The sequence below is a fragment of the Brachionichthys hirsutus genome, chromosome 17, assembly GCF_040956055.1.
Source record: "Brachionichthys hirsutus isolate HB-005 chromosome 17, CSIRO-AGI_Bhir_v1, whole genome shotgun sequence".
Taxonomy (NCBI): domain Eukaryota; kingdom Metazoa; phylum Chordata; class Actinopteri; order Lophiiformes; family Brachionichthyidae; genus Brachionichthys; species Brachionichthys hirsutus.
Genome location: NC_090913.1, coordinates 4,556,978 through 4,576,633, shown reverse-complemented (window position 1 = coordinate 4,576,633; position 19,656 = coordinate 4,556,978). Strand labels below are relative to the sequence as shown.

The 19,656-nt window shown below is 44.1% G+C and overlaps 2 protein-coding genes across 2 annotated transcripts; both read right to left on the bottom strand.

Annotated features, from left to right (window-relative positions):
• Nucleotides 1-1,501: 1,501 nt before the first annotated feature.
• Nucleotides 1,502-9,982, bottom strand: xpnpep1 (X-prolyl aminopeptidase (aminopeptidase P) 1, soluble). The gene is made up of 20 exons (XM_068750714.1): nt 9,879-9,982; nt 8,852-9,045; nt 8,478-8,541; nt 7,974-8,078; nt 7,642-7,734; nt 6,769-6,912; nt 6,473-6,568; nt 5,731-5,812; nt 5,451-5,661; nt 4,757-4,846; nt 4,590-4,640; nt 3,906-3,964; nt 3,539-3,616; nt 3,367-3,438; nt 3,211-3,271; nt 3,023-3,092; nt 2,702-2,875; nt 2,299-2,375; nt 2,114-2,212; nt 1,502-1,793 (listed from the first exon to the last, which is right to left on the bottom strand). The coding sequence occupies exons 2-20, from the start codon at nt 8,966-8,968 to the stop codon at nt 1,644-1,646; spliced, it is 1,893 nt and encodes a 630-aa protein (XP_068606815.1). The 5' UTR covers nt 8,969-9,045; nt 9,879-9,982; the 3' UTR covers nt 1,502-1,643.
• Nucleotides 9,983-11,748: 1,766 nt separating this feature from the next.
• Nucleotides 11,749-19,015, bottom strand: cusr (Copper-only SOD repeat protein). The gene is made up of 9 exons (XM_068750810.1): nt 17,386-19,015; nt 16,770-16,869; nt 15,590-15,667; nt 15,157-15,249; nt 14,305-14,434; nt 14,102-14,216; nt 13,660-13,784; nt 12,877-12,963; nt 11,749-12,257 (listed from the first exon to the last, which is right to left on the bottom strand). The coding sequence occupies exons 1-9, from the start codon at nt 18,822-18,824 to the stop codon at nt 12,157-12,159; spliced, it is 2,268 nt and encodes a 755-aa protein (XP_068606911.1). The 5' UTR covers nt 18,825-19,015; the 3' UTR covers nt 11,749-12,156.
• Between the last annotated feature and the right edge of the window lie 641 nt (nt 19,016-19,656).

Below are 19,656 nucleotides of genomic sequence, written 5' to 3'. Positions count from 1 at the left end.
ATAAATCAAAATCTTTTGATCTGCCACAATAATGTAATACATTGAAATGAGAATACCTCCAGTTGAGGGCTTTTCTCAGCAATTTTTCTGTGAAATTAAAAAAAGAGATTAATTAGATAAATGAATTACAGATCATAATTAATGAATTGCTCAAATGTTTTAATCTCTTGACAGCACGAGGGAAAATATTGATCCTCATGCTGTGGCAGCCATATGCTTGTGGAGCGGTTGTTTGGACTCCCCGATGTATATGTTGTTGCATTCTTCACTGCACTGGACAGCAGACACCACATTGCTCTGTTTGTGTCTGCTGTCCAGTGTTTTGTCTTTCGTGTGGACCAGCATCTGCCTCGGTGTGTTGCCAGATTTGAAGTTTATGGTTGTATGTGTTTCTGCGCTTTGGCCTTTGCTTCTGTTCTGGTGGGAATGTTTTGGGCCCAGTGGTTCAGGGTTCTGAGCCCCAGCTGTGGGTAGAGGTGAACCCGACTAGTGTTAGACTGTACCTCTGCCATCAACTGCCAACCAATCCATAAATAAATCCAATCCAAATAAACAGATATTTCAGCATTTCTACGACATGAACTTTCCCAATCAGTCAGTTTCACACCGTCATAGGAATCTAACGGCGGCCACTGCCTCACCAGGTCAAAGTGCCACACTGATAAATACCACATAGAGCTCCAATCCAGGCTGAGGAATAGAAAGATAGTCAAGGTCTGACACCTAGTGGTCGAGTAAACCAGAAAATACTGAATCCCCTATTTTGCAGTTGCTGAAATCCTCTGTTGAGAGTAACTAATACTGTTAAAGTAATGCTTTAAAAGTCAAGACAGCTACTGTGGTTGTTTTAGTAATATTACCACTTTTCTCCATTTTTGAGGCTTGTCAGCAAAGTCATTTCCTTTATGCAACAGCTCATGTTGTCAACCAGGAAAAAAAAGAAAGTTGCCTTAATTAGAAGTGCCGCTAATCGCATATCATCTCCAATGAGACTGCGGGGTGAAGAGAAGCATAAGGAGAAAGGGGAATTCTTTGTCGCCTTATTGGTCTGCTTTGGCTCTGAGCATTTGTAACTAGTGAATGTTTTCTCCTCCGATTTAGTGCACAGACAACAGGATTATAAATTTATTTCATGTTTTTTAAACATAGTTTTGGATGGAGCTGCCAGGGAACAGGGCTAGAGGTTGACCCGGGAGATGATACAGGGACGTAGTGAGGGAGGACGATGCAAGGGACAGGGTGAAGTGGAGAACGTTGATTTGCTGTGAGAACCCATCATGGGACAAGCCGGAAGTCCAGCGGTAGGAATCCCCAGCTTCGAACTCATCACTCTGACACGCGATTCTCCTCTACAAAAAATCTTCCATCAAGATGGCCCCTGCTCCATCCCTCTTTCCAAGTTATAAAGCAACTTGAATCCTGCTCCCAAGCTTCTAGCCTCGCTTCTTTTCCACCTGGTCTCCAAGGCTTTCATTGTTCAGAAAGATCTTATTGTGTGGGAGACAGACACAGCAAGTGTAGCTGATTTTATTTTATGATTTTCAGTACAGCTGCAGATACATTGTGCTTTACAAAAGATGGTTGTGGGAAGAGAGAGAGAGGTGAGAAACACGAAAAAAGGATTATCACCGCAGAACAACTGATCATTCCAGGGCAAAGGGATTGGATAATCCCTCGTCGATCGGCTGGGTCTCTCTGATCAGCCACTCGAGTGCGGTCTTTCTGCCCTGCCTCTCGAGCTCCGCTCCGACCACCTCCCGACACGTCCGGTGGTATTCGTTCACCCATCCCAACTGCAGGATAAAGGAGAGAGCGCAACAAGCCATGAAAACTCCATCATAAAAATGTAATATTAAACTAAATATGATTAAATATTCAAATACCCATTTCAGTGCCTTCATCTTAAATTAAATCCTGTACTGTTACTTAAGCGTTTGTTAAGGTTGCAGCATCTGGTAGATTATACTCGCGTTTATAACATCAGTAATAATAACAATGATAATATTTTAAGATAAACTTGAAAAAGATTTAATCAGGTAGACTGTCTCGTCATTTCAACTCCTTTAAATGACGAAGGATTATCCTTAACTCCTTTAAGGATGTTAATCCTTACCTCCTTCTGCGTGAGGAGCTCCATGTTCATCATCTTGACTTGGATTGGGACTAGAGTGAGGGGCTCGAATGTTAGACTCCCTCTGTTTCTGTAGTTGTACTGAACACACACAGGACAGGAGAAGAAAAAACCATTAATCATCAGTGTGTGAACATTTCAGTTTGGCTCTAGTTAAAAGCACCTACTTTGGGCTTTGCTGGTATAACAAGGACCACATTTTCAACACGAATGCCAAAAGATCCGTCTTCATAGTAGCCAGGTTCTGGGGGGAAAAAAAGGAAAAGAACTGGAGGTGAAAATTTAAAGCATAAGGTTTTTGATGACCTATAAAATGCAGTTGAGTCAACACAGGAAAGATAATTTTTATTTCTAGAGAAGGTGCCTTAGTCTTATCCATCGAGTTATTTTTGTGTAACACTGAGATATCCATTATGGCATGAGGCACAACAGTTAATTTCTCTTATGATCCATAAAGTCTGGGCAAATGCTGTTGCCTTTAAAGACAACAGTATTTACAGTATGAATTGGAAAGACAACAGAGTTGTGACATCTTAACTAGCTAAATCGAGATCGCCACATACACCATACCATCGCTAACGATCATGCCAGCCTCCAGAGGTTCATCAGCAAAGGTTTTGTAGCTGATCCCACAAGGCCCCTCGTGGACGTTGAGGAAGCAGCCCACACCGTGGCCTGTACCGTGAAGGTAGTCGAGCCCTGCAAGCCACAGGGCTGCACGGGCAAAAGAATCCAGCAGGTGACCTGGGGAAAGAACGAATGGGGAGACAGAGAGTTTCTGCTTCGTCTAAGGGAGGGGCTCCCAACCGGGGGTAGGAGATAACCGTTTAGGGGGTGCAAAACCTCAGATTATACATTATACTTCATATTGTATACTATATAGTCTCAGACCTTTGGTTCCATTGGGGAAAACAGCAGCGCTGACAGCGATGTGTCCCTTCAGCACATAAGTAAAGCATTCCTTGAGGAAAATGAGAGACGACACAATGAAAAAATAAATACATTCTGTCAATGCAACGCTGGTCTGACTGTGTTCGGTGTGTATATGCTGAAAAGCACAAGCAGACATAGAAATGCACCTTCTCAAAAGCAGTCGGTGTTCCAAAGTGCACGGTTCGCGTCACATCTGTGGTGCCGTCACTGCCAGACAGAATACAGTACACAGATACATGTTTGAAATGCTAGCCGGTGAGTAAGAATAGGAAACAATCGTGTACAACAACAGATGTGCTTACACATATTGCGCTCCAGAGTCGATCAGGTAAAGTTCATTCATGGAGAGGGTTCTGTTGGTTTCAGGCAGCGGTCTGAAGGAACAAAGTCGTGGTCAAGAGCTCTTCACCTAAAGCTTGTAAATAAACGTGCACAAATATATCGAACCCAGATCTGTTTCGGAAGTCAGCTTACCTGTAATGTATGATCGCTCCATTTGGGCCGACACTGGAAATTGTGGGGAAACTGAGGCCAACGAAATCTCTCTGCTGACTGGAAAAGAGCCAGAATGCTTTGAAAGGGAATATTTTCCATTCAAATAACAGGTGCATTTTGATTTATTTTACATTTTAACATTGAAAAATATCATTCTCATGAAATCTTTGAGAACGGTATCATTTCAAGATCGACAAAATGTCTCTCTAATATTCAGTAGATGGCGCTATAACCCCAGAACAGTCACTTTCACAACACATTAAAACTCATGAACGCTGGCTGGAGGAGCTCAACCAAGGAAAACCACTGCGGCTGGTGAATCATTTCAAAAAGAAGAACCCCCCACCTGCGTAATTCCTCAGCCTTATCAGCAGCAGAGATTTCTGTCACGTTGCCCTTTGGAATCTAAAAATCAGTCACCAGGGTTAAAACATTGGCAGTGTATTTTGATACAGTTAAAGTTCAGGCATATGTTGGTGTAGATTCTGATTCAACTAGACTTCTGTTTCTGAGTCTGAAGAAGTTGCATCTCTCATAAGAAATGTATTTAAACTCTCCCGAGGCCACAAACACAAACCGCTTTTGCCTTCGATCTCTGTAACGTCACAGGATTCAACTGTCAAAGTGTGACCTTAGCGACTATCAGTGTTAGCAACCTAACAACAGTTTCGGTGTCACTCCTGACCAGGAAGTCAGAACCGAACGCGACCCTTGAACCAGAAACCCGTAAACCGAAAGTCCAGTTGCTTCAGATTCATCCTTCAGGGATTTAGGTGAGAGCAGGAATTTAAGATTTGTTTTCTTAAATATATTGAAAAGAAAGTCAGTATGTTTGATACAAAAAAAAGGGGGGGAGAATGGTGGCGCAGTTGATAGCGCTTGAGGACGTCTCATCTACAAGAAAATGATGGATGGAGATGATAAAAATGATAATTTGTATGTTTACATCAACTCCTTCAACGGCAGCAGTTTTTGCTCATTTTGCCCTTATTGAAACCGAATATTGTGGATCGGTTTCAATCAATAATACCTCCTTTTCCAGCCAAGCAAAGAGTTCACACAGGGCGACAGCATCCTTGACCTGTTGGGGGGAGAAATGCACCAGTGAGACAAAACATTTTTTCCTCAAAGGAAAATGTCATAAAATGAGTTTTGCAAGATATCCAGAATTAAATGTGAACAAAAGGTTCTCCTCACGTGGGCCATTTTCATGCCTTGAATCTCAACGGTGTTCTTTACAGCTTTAGCAAGGCAAAGTGGCGTGTAGGGAATCGGAGTCCTGTTGGCCTGAAGAAGACAAAAGGTGAACAGTTTCAATAAAAACAACAACAGAATTAATTCCGTCAGCGTCATCATATGAAATGTTAACAGTGTCTCTCGTAAAAACTAGTCATGTGTATTTGAAGAGAACATTCCTGCAACATGTACTGAAAACAGGTTGTCATAAACAGCATAAATCAAATGACGCAGAGCCAGGTGCCAGCCCGCCCACGCACGCATGCACACACACACGCACGCACGCACACACACACACACACACAGTCACACCTACGGACAATTTGGAGCGGTCAATTAACCTAAATGTCATGTTCTTGGAGGCGGTGGGAAACTGCAGAACGCGGTTAAAACCCAATGGAGACACGGGGAGAATGCGCAAACGCCGCACGGAAAGAAATGAAACCCGGAACAGTCTGGCTGTGAGTCAACAGTACCACCCACTGTGCCACCAGTACAGGAAACAACCCGCGATGGCTGACTTGAATCGGTATGAGGAATTAAACTGATGCTATCGGCATCTGATTTATGAGCCATGAAGACGAGAGAGCTGCGGCTCACCCGTTTCTATTGTCCTGTTCGGAAACAAAGGACTGTCTTACGGTGCTCCCCTCACCTTGGGGATGATCTGTGTGAGAGCACAGCTGGCCTTGTCACAGATCCAAACTTTACCCTTGGGGCCGTGTGCCGCGCAAATGGACCGGAGCTCAGTGGAGACGGACTCGTAGGGGAAGGTTTGGATGCTCATCGTGGGCTTGCTGGGCGAGTCCAACTGCAGATGGTCTCTCAGCACGGGGTCCGAGAGACGCTTTAGGTCGATGAAAAGCCTGTGGAGGCGCGAGCACCGACATGAGCTGTGGAATGTCTTTTATTGTAAATTGCTTTTTACACCTTACCTTATTGAGTCGATTCCCACGATGACGTACGAGAAGAAAACCGGGTTGTACTCGATGTCGGCGCCTCGCAGGTTGAAAAGCCCTGACGGAAGCAACAAGACGTCGAGCCAAATGAACATCATTTAAACTGAAGAAGTGCATTAGTTCATGCTGTAATGACGGGCACAATGTCAGGAGACTCTTTTCTCTTTATTTAAGTTCATCCATTCACATTTTTTTCTAACAAAAACGGGAATGAAAAACAAAACAAGTAAAAAAAAATGTAAAGCATCGTTACCCTAAATCCAGTTCAATCTAACACTCACTCTGTTTGAATGCCATTAAAACCCCCTCGTCTAAATGCTTCCTGACGAGGATTGAAATCAGCATCATTCCGATCGACACAAACTCTCTGAGCCAACAATCCAAACAGGAACTCTTTGTCACGGCGGACAAGGTGGCACAAAATGCATCCGGGGGAAAAGCCCCCCCGATTCCCGGGGTCCACATATCAAAACAGACTCATTGTAAATTTGGACGTGGCAAATGCTCGTTTGTGTGTTGAAATGGATTTACTGCCGGCAATTCCCTGGAACATCAAGTGGGAAAGTCACATCTGAGTTTATTAAAGGACAATTCTGAAAATCCTTTCTACAGAGTCATTCGTAAACATCTCAGACTGATTTGTCACGTCGCCGACTGTGTCCTTTCACCTTCCTGGCAGAGATAACCACATTGTCAGGTTCAAGAAAAGGAAACGTACATGCGATTTCATCTAAGGCCGTGGCAACGAACCAGGTGATTTTCCTCTCCGTCATCTTGGCTCGCAGTGCCGTGACCTTCTCCTGCCAGGACACACCTTCAGAAGACACCATCACTCATCAACTTGTCAATGAAATTATGTTCCGGTAAAACCGGACTTGTATCTTGCGAAACAAACAGAAGACCAGAAAGGTACGGCGAGGATTACATAAACCACTTGTTCAAAACAAAATGATTGAATACCGTCCAATAAGTGAATGTCTATATTCTGAGGATCAGTAAAACGACTCCACTGACCGGTGTACTCCAGACCTAAGGCACGGAGCCGGGCGCTGGGCCTTTCGGGCCGATCCGTCCAGACAACATCAATCAGGTTGTCCTGCATGGCCACTAAGGAGTGGCCGGCACTGGCGAGCGCCTTGGAGATGTGCTTCCACTGATCTGCACACGTGACATCACGAGATTCGATCAAGAAAAAGTGGCACGAAGTCAAAAAATTCATCAAAAACATGATTCTTAGAAGGAAGACACACCTGCCTGAAATCTGTGGAATTTTCTAACGACTGTGCATCTAAGGCGCCGTTGCCTCAGAGCAAGAAGCTTCCGGGTTTGATTTGCTTTTGTGCAGTTTATATGTCTGGGTGTCCCCCCCCCCCCCCCCCCAGGGTTCTCCGGCTTCCTCCCACCTCCAAAAAAGTGCAATTCAGGCAACCACTCCCAAGTTGTCCGCGGGTGCGCGCGAGCGGTTGTCTGCCTATGAACGGCACCGCAATGCGCTGGCGACGTGTCCAGGGTGTACCCCCCCCCCCCACCCTCTCACCCGCAGCCAGCCGGGATAGGCGGCAGCAACACCCGTGAAAAACGCAGGGTGGATAAAGCGGCTGATTGAGGTCGTCTCGTCTACGAGGAAATGGACGGACGTTCTTTCCATGTTTGGAGGTCAGACTTGCAGGAAAACAATCCGGATCACACAGAATCATCTCATCTCCACGGCTGCTTCGAGAACACCGTGAAAAAAAACTGTTCCTCCGTGCGGGAAGGCCGCATGTACAACAAAAACGCTCGTCATAAGGCAGAACGGTACATGTGGAAAAATGTCCTTTGAAATGCGTCTTCCTCATTGTTTGCTCGTTCGATTTCATCACTCCATCACTTAAACCTCCAACCTACCAGCTGCAATGATCCAAGGATCCACGCCCACTTTAGAGTTCTCTGGCAGGACACCGATCAGCCAGTCCTCTGGAGACGGCGTCTCCTTCAGCCCTGGACATGAACACGCGTTTTATTTGCGTCTTTGCTGATTTACGTTAAACTGAAACACTCTGTACGTCGTAAGGGAACTTATCGTCGCATAAAGTGACCGACGAGATGCAAAAATCCCACTCCGTATAAAACATGCTCCAGAATACACACCTAACCGTGACGTAATGGTCAGCGTGTGTGTGTGTGTGCGTGTGTGTGTGTGCGTGCGTGTGTGTGTGTGACTTCAGCTGTAATCGTACCCATCTTCATCAGAGTCCAGTTGTTGTCCATCTGCTGACTGGCCTGGAGGAAATAGCGTCCGTCTGTCCACATTGCAGCGTGCTGCTCGGTGATGACTGCTGTGCCTGCATGTTGCAACAAAGAACGTTTGTGCACGAGAAACCACGCAGGAATGGAGACAGGCTAGTCCATCCGTCCATCCGTCCATCCATCCATCCATCACACAGCTCCACGCCGTCTTCCGACACGTTTTAACGGTCAGCTCAGGCTCAGACAACCAATGTCACTTACACTTGACCCGACATTGAACTGTTTATAAATGGCGTCTCATTCACTCTGGAGCGGGGGGGGTGTTCTTCTGCTAACATCACGCTCAAACCCGATTGGTCGGGGTCCGGTGGACTCCCCAGGACTGGTTTATGCGTCTTAGCTCTTTGCATAGGCAGGAATTAGACCTCGACTCGCCTCTCTGAGCGGAGATCTGAACGGAATTTTATTTTTCTTAAAACAATACACCTCCATACCTGCAGAGCCGTTAAAGCCACAGATATACTCCCGCCTGCAGTCACACGGCGCGATGTATTCACTCTGGAAGACATGAGGGCAGAGGGGGGGGGGGGGAGCGGCTTCATTACCAATCAGTGTGAAGTGGCCATCAGGAATGGAGGGGGGAGGGGAGGGGCACGACTGCAATCAATTGTGAAGGTCAGATCAAATACTCATAAGTGAATCAGGTCACAGGCAAAATGGCACAAGGAGGGAGAGCAGTAGAACCACGAGCGCTTTATGTTCATGGCTGACTTTGGTGAACTATGCATTGCGGTACGTGCACATTGCGGTACGTGCACATTGCGGTACGTGCACATTGCGGTACGTGCACATTGCGACTGCTACTTACCTGGTGGGCGTCTCCTGAAGGGACGATGTAAGCCTGTATGGGCTCAGAGAGATATTTGCAGTTCCTCATCGCCTGGCGGAGCTGCCGGAGCAGCTCCCCGGTGATCTTCGGAGACATGCCGGCGTCTGCGACGGAGACACGACGGGACAGATTCCAGGTGTGGACCTCAAGTCACAGCGCCCTCTACCAAACAGCTGATACACATTTACAATAAAAAAAAAAACAACAACATTTATTCAGGTCTGGAAACATTTGAAACGGCGACACCTCAAGGCAAACACTGAGCCCCCCCCCCAAAAAAAACATGCCCTGATGATTCTTGAAACCACAAAGGGGAAAAAACAGAGTCAGCTGGAGCAGAAACTTCAATCAAACTTGAACAAGTCCAGTTTCTTCTTCTTCTTCTTCTTCTTTGTTCTTGCTCTTGGTGATCCACCACGACCTGGATGACTGATAATTCATTGATTACCTGTCTTCCGAGGAGCCACGTTGATTTCAGGTTGCTGGTGCAGTGAATGGCTAGTCCAGCTGCTCACCTGGCTAATGACGCGGAGGCGAGTCAACAGTCCGGACCTGGCTCTTTAACCTGCTCTAAAACGCCGACACGTCACACGCGTTAATGATTAAAAGCACAGATAAGGTGTCGTTGGCTTTTGCACACGTCAGATCGCTGCCTGCGGCGGCAATGAGGCTTTTAAAGGATGAAATCGCCATCATCAGCAGCCTTTATCGTGCCTCGGTGCCATGAAGCCTCCACGGGGCGACCAATCACGTCGCAGTCGAGGCTCTCCCCGTGTTGTCGTTTCATCAGCCTCCGCTGCTAAAACCAGCCAGCTAGCTAAAGCTAAGCATTGTTTCTCTGAAGCTAATATCTTAGGATGCAATAAATGCTTTTATCGCGGGGAGACGGAGCGCTCGCTGCCGCGTACTACCGCCGCGTACTACCGCCGAGTACTACCGCCGAGTACTACCGCCGAGCAGCGCTTCGGTTCGCCCACAGACAGACAGAGAAACGCCCAATACACACCCGGTAGTTTCGCCGCGCTGATGCTGTTCTTGAGTGAAAAGTGAGGGGTCCTTATAGGATCTTAGACCTTTTGCTAATTTACAACACAGGAGGCCGCCATGTCGTAGTGACGTCATACGACACGTGACCGCGTTTTCACCCATTAGATCAGCGTTTCTCAAATAGTATAATGTTTTTGTTTTATTTTATTTTTCAGTATCAAATGGTTCAGTTGGTCAAAAAAAATTGTAGTTTAAATAAGGATTTAATGTATTAATTTAAAAAAGTTATTCTTTGATGATGATGAATATATTTATTAGATAGAATGTTAGAGCAGTACAAGTATAGTCAAACAATAGTATGCATTACAGTACAAGTACAGTCAAACATCCTGTCTAAGAGGAGCACTTCAAAAAAGCCTTTGCAGTCTTGTTTCCGTTGAAAGTCCTTCGTACATAATTCATCGACATGTAAAAATACCAATAAAAATACAAGTAAATTACTCAATTGATGCAAAATAACAATAAATTAAAAAGACAAATAATACGTACAACGTAGGTGGACAAAAAAAATGGGGGGGGGGGAATTGATCCGGAGAGAGTCGTGATGACTATCTCCGTTTCTGGCCTCCTGAAAGGTGAATTTTTAGGGCCGTTTTGAAGGAGGCCATCGAGGTGCATGTTTTGAGGGCAGGAGTCAAACAGTTACACCCTTGGGTGGCAGTATTGTATTAAGGATAGAGATGGCAATATGTTGACAGAGGCCAGCAGCTTGCTGGGAAAATGGAAGAATTATTTTGAGGAATTAAGGAATGAGGAAAATGAGAGAGAACAAAGGGTCGTAGAGGCGCCTGTTGTTGACCAGGGAGTGGCAAAGATTAGCACGAGTGAAGTTAGAAAGGCAATGAAGAGGATGAAGAATGGGAAGGCAGTTGGACCGGATGACACACCTGTGGAGGTATGGAAGTGTCTAGGAGAGGTAGCTGTAGAGTTTTTAATGGGGTTGTTTAATGCAATCCTAGAAGGGAAGAAGATGCCAGAGGAATGGAGGACAAGTGTGTTGGTGCCCATTTTCAAGAAGAAGGGATAAAGGTGATAAAGCTAATGGTCATATGATGAAATTATGGGAAAAGGTGGTCTGAAATCGGATGTACTCTAAAGTTTATCGATCACTCTGCTGCCGATGCACTCGCATCGCGCATGTGCAAAATCGTGTATCGATACAAATCGGTGTCGTTCGGATTTGGGGGGTCGATGATGGTGGGGGCAAAATCCATAACATGTCTCTTTTTGCTGATGATATCTTGCTCTTTTTTTAAAAAAAAAATCCCCATGAATCAGTTAATCCAAAAATCAGTTAATCCACTTTGATCCACTTGTATGTGTATAAAGATACCATGAACAATTTATAACCTTTTGATGATGATCCGTATCACCACGTGGATCCAAGAATAAAATACAAATAAGAATCCTAAAAATCACTTTTTGTGTAAATCCATGCACGGGAATGAGCTGCTTGGCAGAGGTTTGAGCTATCTGGACCCCCCCCCACATCTGAGTCTAGTCATGTATACAAGATTATAAGTGACACTCAAGTAATAGTTATATATTCACAGATCATTTTTATTTTAACTGCAAAATATTTTAGGTTTCAAAAGATTATATAACTAATGGTGTGTGCTGCTGAACCCTTTAAAACAACATGCAATAAGATATGTTTCAGCAAGAACAAATTATATATCAATTTATTCCTCATCGTCAATCAGCTCGCCTTCAGCCGCTGATCTGAATGGATTGGGCTACGCCGGCGCTGGCTACGGGGGAGAGGCAGGCTACATGCTGGACAAGTTTCCAGCAGGACAAATATTAATAATGATAACTGGCACAAGTAATTCAAACATGATTGGATTTTATTAATTATTTCAAAGTTTTTACACAAAGTCTGATATGGATACATGGATACCAAGAAAAGACTGTTTCTTAATAAAATAAAATAAAACTTCTAAAATATAATCTTGTCAGGAAATAAATCAACTTCATGCAGAACGTAAACGAGACAAATGGCCCTTTAAAAAGTAAAATGCAACATTATGAATTATATTGATGAATTCAGCTACCAGAACATTGACAGAAGGTTCGAAAGAAGACAATCATTATTTGCTTGATCCTTAATTAGCTGGTTGTATCACTTTGTAGGCTACATTTCATGGACATATTTACACAATTTTACAATATGAGGATCCATGTAACTCTAGAGGCAATGCACAACACAGCTGGATCTTTGAGCTGTAAGTCGGCTGTCAGCCTGTTAATGGCAGCAGGAAGGAGAGAGCAAACATCAGGCCAAGAAGAAGAGGTCCTGATGCCTGCTGGGCACCTGCCACGCCTCCATTTCCTGCACCTGATTAGAATGAAAAGTCCATTAATGGTCTGCTACTCTCTGCACTCTGTGTGCAGCACCATACATTAAAATCACTCTATTTCTCTAATGGGTTTTGTTTTTGTTTGTTATCTTACTTTTCCTTACTCATTCATTCATTTTATCAACCGCCGTATCCGCAAGCGGGCCGCGGGTCGTGCTGGAGCCCATCCCAGCAGTCTACGGACGGTACACCCTGGACAAGCCGCCAGCTCATTGCAAGGGCCACACATAGACATGCACCTATGGGCAATTTCGTAGCGTAACCAATTCACCAGGGCTGCATGTTTTTTGGTGGCGGGAAGAAGCCGGAGAACCCGGACAGAACCCACGCAGACACGGGGAGAACATACAAACGCCTCACGGAAAGTGCTAATCGCTATTCCATTATTATATATTGTAAAATACAGGCATTAATTCATGAAACATAGTCAACGCAACAAAAGTGTGATATTTAATACAAGGCATTAAATATAGATATTATGTCGTAATGACTTCAGCAGCAAATAAATCTCATGTTATGGATCGTATTGTTTGGAACTCCATTTTTCACCGCTGTGACAAAGAGAACGTCCAATGAACATGCTGGAAGCGAACTTACCGGTACTTGAGCAGGTGCTCGTCTCGATGAACCGGCCCATCAGCGGACTGGTTCTGACGCTTGCCAGAAGAGCGGCACTCACATCCCCTTAAAGATATACAAACGGTGAATAAATGGCATCACTCGCTGCCTCTTACAGCTAAAGATTAATAAAATTGGTAATATAAAACGTCATCAAAAGACACAATATAAATGATACAAGAATGATTACAGCCTAATAATAATAATAATAATAAAAATATTAAATCAGTCATACTTCAGAAATGCTTTTTTTCCAGATGTACGTATGGTACAATTTGTTTTTGAGCTTTGCTGTCCGACCACGATCAATTCTGTTCACGACTCAAACTCTCAACTTGTGCAACGTCTGAAACCCCTTGTGTGTGTGTGTGAGTGAGTGTGTTTCTGCTCAACTGCTCTCACGCTAATGTAATAATGGCATAACTACGTCTCCGTCATGCACGGTGTGAAGCCTTTTCTGTCCCGCCTGGGCCAGAGGAAGGGATGGGAAATAAAAACACCGGGCACTGAAATCCAGCTTCAGGTTACAAAGCAGCTTTTCAGGATTTCTAATTATGCTCAAAGCTCTTCATTGTTCTAATTTGACATAGCCATGCCACATAGCTTGCCCAGATCATGGAAGCCCGAAGAGTTCATTGATAAGTATAGTTTTGTATAATTGTTTTTGCTTGTTGTTGTTGTTGTTGTTGTTGTTGTTGTATTTTGTATTTGATACTACTAAATCCTTCTTGAGAAGACCATTTATTAGATTTTAGAACTTACCAGATACCATGTACCGGACTGTTTGACAACTTCCTTGGGCTGTAGTCATGGGAAATCCAGCCAGGATGGTGACTCTTGGTATGACCACCATTAATGCGTCAGAAACTCTCCGACGAAATTCATATCTGGGCACAAATGGAAATGTTTGTTTGAAACTGTAAAAGGCCAGTGAGACCATTTCAGACCTCTATTATCTTACTAAATAGAGGGGGGGGGGGATACTGCATGTTTACAAATATATGTTTCAATTTATCAATTTATGAAGCCATTTTCTGCAGTATTTAATTTTTCTTCTTCTTCTCAAATATCCTTTCAGGACAACTATTAGAAGGTTACCAAGTGAAGTATCATCGTGTCTGTAATTCTGGCTGTTCACCCTGACGGAGGATATGCAAGTAAATCAATCATACAGAATGTTTTTATTCCCTTTTTTTCCGCTTACCGGCTGAAGTTGCTTGTAAACACAAAGGTCTGGTTTGCTGAAGGGGACACTGGGGAGATTTCGGCACAAGCCACGGCGCCGGTTGCGTTCATCAACATTACAGCCCTGCCAACAACTACAGAAGAATCGCATTAAGGCTTTTATTCAAGTTGGAAATAGTCGTTCTTTCTCCTTTCCCTTGTTTCGTAGCGTCTGCATGTTACCTGTTTTGTCTCCAGTCAGTTGTATGATGTCGTCAGTGAGGACTTGTCGCTGAGACAGGCTGATATTGTGTCTTGCAGATATCTCTCCCACCACACAGCCCAGTTGGCGTTCGAGTGAACAGCTGGGGTTCTGAACGAGGAAAAAGGACATTCAGCTCATTCAGCCAGCGGGGATAGACGCCGGGGACACCGTGAAGGCAGTGGACGAGATGATTGACGTTGTCTCGTCCACAAGAAAATGGATGGACAGATTCACCTCAAAAATATAAATTGACCACCATGACATTGCCTAATAAATTACTACATGTTAATTGTCATGTTTGATTATTAGTCAGATGAAGTCAATAGGCTTCCTTCTCTTTAGTGGAACAATGAATCTTCACTGTGTGTCTACATTTTTAAATACTTATTATGTGCTCGTGCACAAAGCAAGGAGACGCTTGACAACTGTCTCTGTAATCTCCAAATATCTGTAGAATCACCCGTCAAATCGACTTCATGTTTGACAGATGTCTTTCTGGAGAACCGAGGACATGCAGTGTAGAATATGGTGCAAGCGTATTCATGTTCAATGCAAATATCACTTCAGAAAACAAGCAGCAGGCGCTGAAGGATGTTGCGTATCCGTATAGAAACAGATGCAACAAGAGCAAACTCAAAGTGCGTTCTAATAACATACTGCAGCTGTGCAGTAAAAAAAAACAAAAAAGAAAGAAGGAAAGAAAAATCAGGATTCTGAATAGACTCTAAACATCAGTCGTAAGAGTGGATATGAATCGAGGGTTTAGTCAGTGGGGACCGTCTAAGAAAAACTCAGTTTGGGGCAGAAGTTAAAGAGAAGTCTTATCTCACCATTGATGTCATGTTGAAGGGGTTGAACGTGACGCTCAGATTGCTGCACACACTGCCGTTCCCCGTCAGAATAAACACCGACACCATGTCTGGCTGCAGGGGAAGAACACACGTTTGAGAATGTGCATCCTGTTTACAGCCTCATCAGCCCCCCCCCCCCCCACCCCCCACCCCCAACCTCATTATGCATGGCTGTTAAATCCCTCACATCAGATATATTTTATATTAATATTTTTCTACGTGGCAATACATCAAATTTTACACGTGGTAACTGCTAGCTAATGTCATATTTGTATGCATTTCATTTGATTTGTTTGTTGATTTTTTCTTTAGTCTTGTATCGTAGCAAGGAGACTTCCTCATGTGAGCAATCACTGTAAAGGTGGCAGACCCGTGTGTACAGCGTGTGTGTAGTAAAGGACTGTATAGTTACATTTTGTCCCGTTATCTGTGGCACATCGGTCAAGATTGAGGTATCAGAGCTCGAGTCATCAGAATATATCGACTGACTCTGAAAAGGAAGAGAATGACAAGGATTTGTTTCATAATGATTGGTTAAATCACAGCATGGGGGGGGGGGTTACAGAATTACAGATGCAAAACCATCACCAGTGGGAAATTGTGGCTGCTACTTACCCTGTGACCCTCTATTTATTCAGCCTGATTAATATAACACATTTATTGCTATATTCAAGTATGGTTCACACTTTTATTGATGAATGTAGTTCAGACCTCAGAAAGGGGGTATCCTAAGAACAGCTGACAAAGCCAGCTGTTCCCTTTGTGAGCTTCCTCATTCATGGGACCCTGTAGGTTCCGCTAGCCGTGGCAGATAGATGTTAGGTTAGCCGCTTTTTGCAACCCACCACAGGTATAAGTGCGTTCACAGTCTGCCCAGCATAAGCAGACATGTTTTAGTGGCAGCTTGGCACATACTGGAAACAATTTCATGTGGATTTTCATGATTTTGCTCAGGTCATGTTGGAAATATCATAACTTGGGTTCCAGTAAAGGACTGCTTGATATTTACCAGAAATACTTGCATGGACTTTTATGATCATGGATTGAGTATATATATACACATATATATACAATAGAAATAGTCTAAAGAGCCATTGTGAAGCTCAGCGATTCTAGAATGGGTAGAGATGGTCAACAGGTAGACCTGAAGGCTTTTACATTGGTGTAACTTTTGAACTGTGGAAAAAATTGGCAACTTGATCTTGAAAAATAGAAAAGCAAAAATGGACAGGTATGTACAAAAGCCACCACACATTAAGAAATGATTAAGGCAAAGCGGAAACTTTCCGCTGGTAAAATAAGGTTTGTTAATTGTGCTTGACTTAACTTCCCTTTTGTTCGGGAATTGTAGTGCACTTCTAACATGCTTAAATTTTTCCATCCGGTTTTGGTCGGCTATTTGGCTCAGTGGGGGGAAAAGGAAAACTCCTCTGGTGAGCATTTTCAATGTGTGATGGGAAATTTAGTTCACATATATTTATAGTAAACCTTCAGTAACCACAATACTATACTAACACAACAACACAGGTGTAGAGAATGATTTCAAACTTGAACAAACGTCTATGATTCCTGACAGAGACTTTATGTCTTACCAGTGTGAGTGTCCCATTGGCCATACCGCTGAAAGTGGCCTTGGCAATAGTCAAATGGAGATCTGCAGCCGTGTCACGTGTGATGTTAGCGCACTGCAATCTGTAGAGAAAACATGCACATGCACAGAGTCCAATAACAACAGACAGACATCCAAATAACCAAATCTCACAGGATTCAACTTAAAGTTACTCCTTCAAAGCATTTTGCTGAGTCGTGGATTATCTGATGCACTACAATATTCACTTGACATCCCACATCTGGATTTGTCACTGGCCACGTTATTATGCCAAAGGCCATCTCATGCTGCAGACACCAGTGACGACGCAAATATTTACAACTGCTTACATTTGTGGTCTGTTTTTCTTTTTTAAATGTGTGTCTATATTATATGTGATGTACATAAAATGACAAATGTGTATTTTCTGTAAAAAGAAACAAAAACAAAAGCTTTGATGGTTTTGTAAAAGTGTCAGTGGTTACAATATCTTATTAAACTTTGGTAATCTTACGTGGAAAACGTCTTTTTTTTCTTTCCTTTAATTTTTACGGCCTGGTTAGTGGTTGTTTTCTTCTAATCAACACGATACAAATAAATATATATATAAGTGTTCTCACCTTGATCCGTTGGTGAAGTGAAGCACTACTGACCGTCCAATTGAACTGTAAGGTCCTCTTAAAGGCAAGGCAGGGTCCATGAGCTTACTTATAGAGTCGTTGAGGCCAGCCAGTGTCCCATGCTTGCCACTGAGGTCCCCAAGCTCATACTGATCCGCTGTACCTTCTCCAGGTGGAGGACTCAAGGATATGTTGAAATTGAAAGGGTTATAGTGGCCCAGGATGTTCGCGCTGGAGCAGGGATCAGCACTGCCAGGTATTAGGGGCAGAACGTGAACATGGTAGCCGCTGAACAGAGTGTTCAGATTCATTAGGGACACGTTGATTGTTGTGGGGCCTTGTGGGACAGCTTCGGAGAAATGTATCTGTCCTGTGGCATTCCCGGGACCAAGCCAGCTACCTAAACTGGCTCTAGCGACCCGCACTCTTGTGACGTTGGCACAAGCAATCCTGATCGGTCCTCTGTCTGCTTCATGGACAACAATTGAACGGCCAATAATGCCAGGCACACAGGAAGTGACATCAGTGAAGAAGTATTTTGCTTCCACGCTGCCCACGTTGGGGGAAAAGTTAATGGCGCCAAGCTTATTGGAGAGGTCTCCCACCTCGCAAGCTATAGGAATAGACGGGCCACAGTACATGGCGTAACTGCTGTCTGATGTGTTAACGTTATGGGGGTTCCAGTGTGGGCCTGTTGTGCTGCAACGATTCGGATCATCATCCCTCTCTGAGCTGATCGGGTAGACGTGAACATGGTAGTTGTGGTTTGCCGTCGATGCCATTGTGGCATTTGCATATGCCAAATCGATAAAGATGGATACGTCAGACAGACGGTTGCTCAGCAGCTGGGTGAAATACATATTACCAATGATAACACTCCGAAATGTGGCCCTGCCAACAACCACTTCACCAGGATAGCTGATACCAGCACAGGCGTACCTGGACCCATCCGTTGATCTGTGAATTACAACTGAGCGGCCGACAATGCTGTTATTTCCGAAGAGAGGGAGGTTGAAATCCATAAACATCACATTGGTACTATTTAGACCCGCAAGTGACATATGCTTGGTGCTGAGGTCACCAAGCTCGTACAGGTCGTGCGTTGAACCAGGCCCATTTGGGTATGATGGGGCACTGGTATTCAGTCCAAATGGATTCCAGTGGCCACCGACGTTATCAAGGGAACATACGCTTGATGGAGGTGAACTAATTGAGAGGATAGGAAACTTATGGACATGGTAAGTGCCCACTCTCTCTCGTAGGTTATTCAAGTTCACCCTCAACTCTGTCACTTCGAATGGGGAGGTCTGACGGAAGCTGATGTATCCTCTGATCCCTCTCATGTTCAGGACGGCGCTAACTTGTTTCTCTTGCACAATGTAAATACGAGCGCAATAGTTGCGTGTCCCCATCCTGACGATAAGAAAATTGGAATTCATGTTGAAGCTGCTCAGGTCAAGACGGGACTTTGCAGGCTGTGACGGGATTCCAACTGGCACGACACTCAGATTTGTCAAAGCTGAGGTAGCCAAGTTTCCCAGAAGCGCATCACAATTTGCAGCGGTGCTTGTAGATCCAAAGAGGGAGGTATTGGATTGTGTGGCATTGACCTGACCGATTGTAATTAGGTTTAGTAGAATTCGGGGGTTGGTCTGTCCATTATTGACGCGAATGTAAATATCACCTGCAATAGGGCCAGTGAACCTGGCCTGATGGGTGGTGTTTGTTTGACCTTGGCTTATTACTGTGCATACTTTACTGCCGTTACATGTGGTCAAAGTCAGCGAATAATCATCCAGGTGTGACCTTCCTTGAAATAGACTTGACACATTGACAGTAGCATTTACGCTTGTATTGCTCATGAACATGTTGATGCTGGGACCAATATTTGCTTCAGTACAAGGCTGAGCAAAATGGCCATACATGACAGGGAATTCGCTGACAGAAAAGTTAACTGACGCACAGGATCCAGCACCAGAAATCATAACTTTGGCTGTCTGGCTGGTAGAGTTAAACTGCACTCGTCCTGTGACTCCTCCCATATTAAAAGGTGCGTTAAACAGAACGCAGGAGAAGGGATCTGAAAAAGCAGAGAAGTAGAAGGTGATGATAATTAGGGCAAAGAAAAAAGCATGTCTGAAGTTTTAGCATATATATATATATATATCATTTGTTCTGGCTTTTTGTGCATCAGAAATTACGTGGCTGAGTATATCACACTTTAAAAAAAGAAAACTTAAAATGTGTAAAAATGCTATGAACCACTTTAAT

Excerpts from the sequence above, each read along its gene's own strand:
- xpnpep1 (XM_068750714.1), bottom strand. The coding sequence starts at position 8,968 with ATGTCTCCGAAGATCACCGGGGAGCTGCTCCGGCAGCTCCGCCAGGCG. Across the intron at positions 6,913-7,641 it reads TCCTTGGATCATTGCAGCTG|ATCAGTGGAAGCACATCTCC; the intron begins GTAGGTTGGAGG and ends TCACGTGTGCAG. Across the intron at positions 2,376-2,701 it reads TGGCATGATCGTTAGCGATG|AACCTGGCTACTATGAAGAC; the intron begins GTATGGTGTATG and ends TTTTCCCCCCAG.
- cusr (XM_068750810.1), bottom strand. The coding sequence starts at position 18,824 with ATGAATTCCAATTTTCTTATCGTCAGGATGGGGACACGCAACTATTGC. Across the intron at positions 14,217-14,304 it reads ACTGACTGGAGACAAAACAG|TTGTTGGCAGGGCTGTAATG; the intron begins GTAACATGCAGA and ends ATTCTTCTGTAG. Across the intron at positions 12,964-13,659 it reads AGTCCGGTACATGGTATCTG|GGGATGTGAGTGCCGCTCTT; the intron begins GTAAGTTCTAAA and ends TATATCTTTAAG.